The sequence below is a fragment of the Drosophila mojavensis genome, unplaced genomic scaffold (assembly GCF_018153725.1).
Source record: "Drosophila mojavensis isolate 15081-1352.22 unplaced genomic scaffold, ASM1815372v1 contig_136, whole genome shotgun sequence".
NCBI classification, from domain to species: domain Eukaryota; kingdom Metazoa; phylum Arthropoda; class Insecta; order Diptera; family Drosophilidae; genus Drosophila; species Drosophila mojavensis.
In genome coordinates, this window is record NW_025318667.1 from 30,557,673 (window position 1) to 30,566,956 (window position 9,284).

The following is a 9,284-nucleotide window of genomic DNA, read 5'->3' on the forward strand; positions in this document are numbered from 1 at the left end:
CATTCATATGGACGTATGTATGTGTGTGAGTTTGCAAGTGTACATTGCCGGTTTTTGAACTTGGAAAGGCACGCACACATACATACGCGAGTAGCGTCTGCGGCGGCGCATTGGCTTGCAGTTTGCGCGCGTTCGCTTTTAGTTGTTGTCTTCTGTTCGTTTTTTATTTTGTTTTCGTTTGCGTTGAATTTGTGTAAATACACACACATACATACACATCTATACATATACAATATATATGAATATGGTGACTTCTTCCTTTCTCGCTCTTTTCCTTTTTTGTTCTTTTTACCTTCTTTGTTAAGCATTTTTGAAATGCTTTTGCGGTTCTCTTTCGCTAGCTTTAATTTTTTGTTATCTTTGCCGATGCGATATTTCCTCTGCCGTTAACGTTGTCGCAGCGCAGTCGCAGACGCATCGTTGGTCTTTCTCACCAGCAAAATGGATATGTTTGTGTGCTAGCGCCGCAATCGACATGCTACATGTGTACATACATATGTATATATATACATATGTGTGTGCATTCATACATATGGATACACACATGTACATATATGCATATGCAAAGACGCACCCGGCATGATTACTTGGTTGGCTGCAACTATGATTGGGACTGGAGTTGAGGATACGAAACCATTACCGACGCGTCGCGATGCCGAAGCCGAAGCCGACACCAACACCGAAGCTGAAGTCGAAGCATTGAAAGGCTCTGAGCACATCATAAAAGCGTTCCTAAAATCCACACACACTCAACTGCCAATTAATTAAAATGCATAAATTATTGCCGTCCGCTCCAGCCCCTGCCCTGCTCTGCCCCGTCCTGCTCGCTGCGCCTTTCTGCTCATTTGTTGTCGCTTTTTATGGCGCCGTTTCATTAGTACAACGAGTTCCTGTTAGTTCCCTTTGCCATTCACAACTCGGCGTTCGCTTTTCGGCTCCAGCGGCGCCCAAAAGCAGACAACGAAAAGCGCGTTTCGGCAAACTGCGCATGTGTGTGTGCGTGCGTGAGTGAGTCCATGTGCGTGTGCGTGTGCGTGCCTGCGCTTAAGGTGGCTAATTGATGCTCATAAAACGAGAGCCCGATCCAAAACTCTTTATTAAAAAAGCCGATATTGCTAAGATTTGATCAGCAAATACACAAATATTTTATATATTAACGTATACAATATACATACATACATACATATATCATATATGCATTAAAATTCATTAGGTAAAACCATTGATATGACTCAACTCATAAGAAAATATTACCAGAAGCTGTGCAGCATTAATTCTAGAACAATCGGCAATCGCCGACTAGGATAATCATTACATTTTTCCGCAATAGGAAGCCTCGCATTAGTTGACGCTAATTCCATATATGTATGTTCTTGATAACGCGTCGATCAAGCCAACTTTGTCAGTTTGTCTGGCTCGGAACTGGTTCAGAACCGGTTCGCTTCGGCATTGGCTATTCCTGCTCAATGGCTCATCATTTGCTATAAATTTGCCTTGAATTGTTGCCGGCTGTCTCTGTAGCCGCCGCCCTGAGAAAGAGCGGGTGCGAGGGCTGAAAGAAGGAAGGGAAGAAAACACTTAATTTTTTGACAAAACAATTAATGTTTATTTTTGTGCATTTTAATTTGCCAACATTAATTGCAAGTTTATTGAGCCGCCGCCGTCGCTGCCGTCGCTTGAGCCGTTGTTGAGCCAATGAACCGCACGCGTTAGCCTTGAGCCGGGCGAAACAAAAGATCAAATGATGCTGCTCATCAGTTGGTGGTTAGGTTGGGTAAGTTGTTTAGGACTTGGCCGTCAGCGTCATGGCCATTAGCATAATGAAGGCGGAGTTGGCCAGTAAGTTGAATTGGACTCCGAGGCCCTCCCAGTAATAGTCGAACATGACGGATCCGTAGCGCGCTCCGAAGGCGATGGCCGCCATCCCCCCATAGATATTACTGGACTGATTGACGCCCAGGAATAGCAGCGAGACCACATTGCCGAGCAGGGTCAGATCCTTAAGTGTCATCGTTGAATTGTCCTCGACGTCGCGCCACTTGGCCACCACATCGAAGGTGAGCGGCACCAAGAAGCAGCCGTGCGCCATGGCCAAGTGCGGGCTCGAGGACTTCAAGTAGAGCTCAATGTTGGCCAATGGCAGCGGCACCAGCTCCATAATACCAGAAGTTATCTGACGTAATCGATTGCACTCATCGTCATCATTGTTCGCCGCCCGCACCACGCCCAGCAGCCCATGGACCAGACTCAACGCCGCCGCCGCGTAACCATAGGGCGTCTGCAATGGATGCAGCGTGTACATTGCATAGCCGGAGCTGACCACCAGCAAGCTGTTGAACAGCGCGTCCATGAACAGCATCTTCGTCTGGGTAGTTTTCGTTCGTATCTGTTGTTACCGATTTCGATTTCGATTCAGATTCAGATTTTCACTCTGATCCTGATCCTGGCTAGCGCTGTTCGACTTCCCGACTTATGCAAGATCAATTGATATTGCTATTGTTGATAATGTTGTTGTTGATAATCTTGTTGTTGCTATTGTTGTTCTTGGCGCGTCAATTGGTTCATTGCAGTCTGAACTGTCCCCGTGTGGTTTGTCCTTTTCCTATCTTTTTTGCAATTGTTTTTTTCCAACTGATCGTCGCTTCCGTCTCCTACGCAGTTGATTTTTTTATTTGGACAGTTCAGTGAACGAACACGGCAAATTTTGTGTTATTGAAAATGTTTCAGCCACATGTTTGACTGTTATGACAGCTATCTCAAAGCTGTCTCTCTCTCTCCCTCTCTCTCTCTCGTTTCCTCCCTTGATAATCTCATTACCCCCTAGACACTCAACCATCAATGTCAATTTATATATTGCGACAAGAGCAATGTCCCATTGGACGCTGTGGCCGAGAGTATCCGACTGGCAGATACCGCGCCAAGCCTTCCACTATTGTCACTATTGTCATATTTGCATCAGGCATTTGTAGCTCTTCCCTAAGCTATAGCTTAATAGGAGCTTAGGAAATTACAAAGGCCCAAGCTGTTTTCCATAGGTGATGTTTGTCTTTAACTTTGGTAAGTCAGACAATTGATAAAAGGGTGTGGTTCGACTCATTCAGCTTGACAGGCTAATCCAGGGTGACATTTTATGGGCTATAATTAATAGAACTTGCCCAGACTTGAGTGCCACTGAATGAATGCCAATCGTTGTCGATTGGACCCCACTGGCTGGTGTTCCAAGGGACAGGAAAAAATGTAATAAAATCAATAAATAAATTAAATTGAATAAAGTAATTGTTCATTCAAAATTTTAAGTCAGTATGAATTAAACAAGTTAGAAAGCTCTATTTGAGACCTTATGTTCAAAAATTTCTTCGATTCTGTGTAGACTTACCATTGGAATTAAATTGCTTAATAAAACTTTCAGATCGTGACAATAACATCCAAATGGAATCTACTAGAAACGGGACTATTTACTTTTAGTGATGAAGACTATTTACTTATTTATGTTGTAGATTAATTACGCGTAATGCGTAAGCTTTCGAAATTTTGGAACGCCCATTTCTAGTGTGTAGATTTGTATGAGGTATTTTTGTTGTTGCTTTCATATGATGGCTGAATGCATTAAGTTGTGCAAATTTGAAAGTATATTGAACATTATCGTGTATACCCTCAATTTATAATGTGCTAAAATTATCCCGATCCGTCCACTAGGGGCATGACAAATCGGAAAATGTATTTTCGGGTATGCCAGAAATCATATTAGTAGAAGAGCTTGAAAGCTGAACCTCAGAAGTTTAAAAGCTAGAAGCGGAAAATTTTGATAATTGAGTTACTGATAACCTCCTCTATCGATGCCCCAATATTAATTGTTACGCCTCTTTGGGGGCGTGGCATATCGAAAAATGATAACGTCCTGGAGCTGAAGCTGCGTGCGCCTAGTGTGCTGTTTCAATATTACTGTAATATGTAGCCCTGCATACCATGCGCAGTACGAATTTATCTTATTTTTTCGATAAGACATCCTATAAATGTTAGACGCTTGTGCTTTAATATGTACACACATTTTAACCAACACATTTAACCCATTTTAACCCGCTGAAATTTTCACAAATATTGTCCGTCTACAAAAGAAATTATTCAACAAAAAATTCTCATAATATTGACCACACTGCAGCGCAGTCCAAGCGCAGTCGCTGCGTACTGCGCAGTTAGCAGAGCGCGTGCTTATACGTACATATACGTGGAAGCATCTGTATGTATGTGTGCTTAAAAGAAGTGCAGGATGATTAGAATGCCAGCTTGGAGGGTTCAGGTTATCTCCTAGTCGAGCTGTTAAATTTGCAGTTAATGCCAAAAAATCGGTATTTTTACCCATAGTGCTTTGGGTAGGCGAAAAACGACAAATCTTGAAAAAGAGTAAGGAATGTTTTACTTTTTGGCCTATGGTTAAGCCAACGAATTGTCTCAATCTATCATTTACATATAGCATATAGGCTCTTCTTATGCTTATTTCAATGCTCAAACAAAATAAACCAAGGGAATCAAAAAGCAAGCAAAAAGCGATAGCACAATCGGCCGGCTGACCGATTAGACACATGGTCTTCAGCATGATCACTGATCGCTATCTAAACGTCCTCTTTGGCATAGCCAAGTCTTAAGTCTTCAAATTATGCATTGTTATGTATAATCATATTTATTTTTGTATGGCTTTTCTTTCTCCTCATTGTTTTTCACCTGTGCATGAGTTAATGGAAATCCGACAGAATCTTATATGGCATATCAATGATGACACGAACTACGTTTCCTACTCTGGGCACTCTGGGTTAGGGCTTCGCATTTGGCTGCACTCACTACACTCCCTGCCGCCAAACGGCAAACGGCAAACGGTGAATGGCAAATGGACAATGTCTCCGTTGATTTATTACACTTTGTGGCGGTTTAATCCGCATCCACCTGCAACCGACATGGAGGCGACGAAGACGAACAGCTGGCGAAATGCTGGCCTCGCCAATGCGCAAACGCAAACGCAATCGCAAACGGAAAACGCAAAAAGAACCTGCCCAGTATAAGCGCAGACTTAATTATTAATTTAAATCGCACCGTTTATATGATAAAACAAGTAAGAACGTTGCAGTCGGGCGTTACCGATTGCGGAATACTCATTCAGATCCCATCAGCAATATAAAAGCAGTTTCTCCCGATTTGCCACGCCCCAACTGGGTGTAGACACCTCATATTTGGTCAGTTCTAAGAACTAAATGTGAAAACTACAGGGTATTTTTCGATATGCCACGCCCCTAAAAAGGCGTACAAATTATGTTAGGGTCATCTATAGATCATTTGAAGCTTCTAGCTCTTATACTTTAGGAGATATAAACTTTTGGCGGTTTGGCGGTTTCGGAGATATACATGACCAAGTGTTCCAAATTTCAAGTCTCTAGCTTCCATATCGCCGAAATAAACTGCGTTCATACGGACAGACGGACGGACAGCAAGGCGGACATTGCACAAAACCAATATACTAATTCACTTTCGTGAATGAGTATAAAAAAGCAAAAACAACAACAATAATAAACATTGAGACGTGCCGCTGAGCATTTGAGCATTTGAGCAGTAGTGCAGTTGACCAGTAGTGCAGTTGATCAGTTGAGTAGTTGAGCATTGTGCATGTCCAAGTTCAGGACTTGCCCCAGTCAGAGACTCAGCCACTGTCCCAGGCAGAGCCAAAGCCAAAGCCCGAGAAAAAAAGTCTTTTATTTTTGACAGTAGCGGACTTTGGTTAAAGTCGCGCCCAAAACGGACCAGCATTTAAGAGTAGAAATTTCTGTGCTCGAGTTAATTGCGTTAGTCTTTTCTAATTTATTAATTCTTTTTGGTCTGCTTCTTTCCTTTTTAAATACCACCTAAAAGCTTTGCATATATTTATTCAATGTATGCGAACAATAGAAAACATTCATATACAGTAGAATCCGATTATAGCAACGTTCAAGGGGCCATCTTTATACTCGGAAAACCCTATAACCGTATAAGTTCGCTCATATAAGTTTGTCTGGGGACCATAATTATCGTGAACCGAATTCTACTATAGTTTTCTTTTCTTAAAGCTAATGAACTAGAACTTACTCCATTCATTTAATCGAAAAAATTAAATTTAGACATATTACTAAAGAAATTCACCGTAAGATGGATGCATTTAGAGAGTGCAAGTGTTTGTATTTAATACATTTTTTTAAACTTTGAAGTCTATTAACTTGTGTTTTAATATAAATATGGAGATGTGTAAAAGTATATTATATTTAAATTTATATAATATTCAAAATAAATTCCAGTATTGAGTATACATACATAGATTTGCTGGCTTACCTAGTTGCCTAAAAGCAGATGAGGCTAATATGACATAAATGTTAAACTAGATGAAAATTAAGTAATTTAGCTATGGATGCGCACCTGTCGATGTGCACCTGCAGCTGCGCCCCTGTATCTGCGCAAGCGCCTGCTTCTGTGCTTATCTGAGCCCTATAGCGTGACAAAAGTTATTGCTCGAATGCACCCCTAGACAATTTCTGCAGTCGAGTCGCATCGCGACGCATCGCGACGCATCGCGTCGCGTCACGTCGCGAAGTCTGCAACCGTAAAAATATGAAAAGAGCGAGGCGCGCGCCCGCGCGACTTTAGCAAGTGCAACGTTTTTTCCAATTCATAATTAATCAGGTTTTAGCTAAAGCTATGGGTGTGAGTTCTGGTTCAGTTCAACTTAGCTCAGTTCAGTCTAGTTCGGGCACTGTCCACTTCACTTCGGTTCGGTTCGTTTCGTTTCATTTCGGTTTAGCATGGGGCTGGCTGGCTCCTCAGACCGTGTTTACCAGACTTCGCACTTGCATTACGATGGCAAGTCAAGGAAGGGGCTCACTGTTGTTGTTGTTGTTGTTGTTGTGGTTGAGCGAGCACTTCTTGGTCAAGATGCTCAACCCAGCTGCTCGCAGTTATTGCCAGAACGTGTCGTCAGTTAAAATGGGCTTTACTTAGCCGACTCGGACTTCTATTTCGGTTTTGGTTCAGGTTCAGGCTCTGGTTCACTTTTGATTTTCATTGCGATGCCATAGCGCGTCTTGCTCTGTGGCATTACTTGATTTATGGCACTGCCATTGAGGCAGAAAGCGCAGCCGCCTAGCAAAAACTGGCGCCAAGGCCTGACACACGCACACACCTGAGCTCACCTCGTTTTGTTGTTGTTGTTGTTGTTGTTTTTGCCAAAAGTTAATCAGCAGCATTTGCATGCAGCTCAACGAATGTGTCCAAAAAGTTTAATGAGGTAAAACTGCGTGTACAAATATTTTCCGGCTGTGCGCACAAAAAGTGCGTGAGCGATGCCCCAGTACATACATAATTATATATATACACACACACATACATATATATGTATATATTGTAGAGTGTATATATCGAAGTCGACAGGCGCTGCTTGAAATGCGCACCAGAAACCCTACGCACTTCATAAATTATTTAACAGCGTTGCTCCGCAAATTTTATTGTGGCCGGAGGACGGAAGACGACAGACGGACGCTGCTCAGCTTTGTGGCTCAGAGGAAGGGAACCAATTTTAATTGCCGGCTACAACAAGGCACAATGCGGCTGTTGGGGGAGGCGCCGGGGAGATCCGCGTCGTTAAAAAAATGTGCGAATTTTTGACAACTGCAAATCGAAAATGGCCAACGGCCTGAGGTGAAGAAAGAGTCGGGTTTGGGGGAAGCAGCAACTGTGCGTGCCATGTAGCTACATGGCGAAAGACATGATACGGCTTAGACTTTGTCTACGGCTGATTTATGGGCTCGAATTCGAATTCCAGTTGAAGTTCGAGTTTGCCTAGCTTTGATTCATGTGCGATGTATGTAGCTGTGCCGATCTAGATTCCGATCTAAAGGCCAGGCATCGCAACGCCGCGTCTCATTCATGAACTAATCAATGACGCAGCCGCCGTTCGCGGAATTTCACACTTTCGACTTCCGCCACGACCCAGAAGTATTCCCAGAACTCTGGCACTTGTATGGCCATTATTATGCGGGCTCGCTCCCCGATTAACCACTGAAGAGAAGAAAACGGCTTTGACGATGCTGGATAATAGTAATAATAACAAGTAAGAGCAGTCTCGACTAAGAGATACCCTGAACCCTGCAAAGAAATGATATACCAATCATTCTACACTTCTTTTATACACACATACGCATCCATGCTCATTTTGAAGTCTCTATCGATTGTTTTCGATAAAATCGGATGAGTTAGCGTAAAAATATGATGTGGTACATACTATTATTTATACAAAATCTCAGATGGACGGACATAGCTATTTCGATTCAGCTCGTCCCCCTGGTCAAGAATATACATATATACCTTGTGGGGTCTGCTACGCCTCCTTTTGCCTGTTAAATACATTTTCACAAAAACATTATACCCTGAATTCCCATATTCAATGGTTTCAGGGTATAATAAATCATAAATGCGAGCAGAAACATATCATAAAAGTGCCGCCAGCCGACAAGCTAATCAAACAAATGAAAAGCTCTATAGTACCCAAGGCACTCTAGATATTTGAATATTTAGAATTAAACAGTGCATAAGTTCCTGATGCTTCATCTTTAATTATGTGCTCTACAAATGTCAACTTACAGATGTATATAATAGTCGTATATGTACTATATGTTCTTGAATCAACCTCCTAAGAAATCGATGAATACGTGTGAGCATGAGCTGATAGCTGAAAACTTCTTATTGCATGTGTGCTTGCATAGATTGAAGATTCTATTATTTAGTGACTATCAACAGCAGCATCAACAAGCTCAAGCTCTCGTGGAGACGTGGAGTCAGTCTGTTGATGAATCGCCAGAGCTCGAATCGAAATTGACAAGTGTTCGCATCGACGGAGCATGACAGGGCAGCTAACGCACATCCTGACCCCCTTCATGCAGCACAATGCAGCAAATCACAAATGTGTCATAAATTGTCTTGAATGCTGAACAAAGAACCAGTACGGCAATGGCAATGGGAACAGGCACGGGAGCGGGAGCAGGAATGGAAACGAATACGAGGGTCATCCATTTGAGTTGGGTAACCAAAAATTTTGACGCTGCATAAAATAAAAGCTACGTAGAAATGTTGAGGGTGGACTTGACAGGGGTGAGCGAGGGGGGGTAATGGGCGTTTATATATGAAGTGTTGTGAGCGTGGAAGCCGTCGCGTCGTCTGCCTGTCAAATGCCAATGATGTTATTTAAGTTCTTTCCGTTTTCTTTCTCGTTCTTCACT

General features: G+C 42.5%; 1 protein-coding gene across 1 annotated transcript; it reads right to left on the bottom strand.

Moving 5' to 3' along the window:
• Nucleotides 1-1,582: 1,582 nt before the first annotated feature.
• On the bottom strand, nucleotides 1,583-2,794 carry LOC6586237. The gene has a single exon (XM_002011823.4). The coding sequence runs from the start codon at nucleotides 2,357-2,359 to the stop codon at nucleotides 1,784-1,786; it is 576 nt and encodes a 191-aa protein (XP_002011859.1). The 5' UTR covers nucleotides 2,360-2,794; the 3' UTR covers nucleotides 1,583-1,783.
• Between the last annotated feature and the right edge of the window lie 6,490 nt (nucleotides 2,795-9,284).

Coding starts and splice junctions, on each gene's coding strand:
- LOC6586237 (XM_002011823.4), bottom strand. CDS start 2,359: ATGCTGTTCATGGACGCGCTGTTCAACAGCTTGCTGGTGGTCAGCTCC.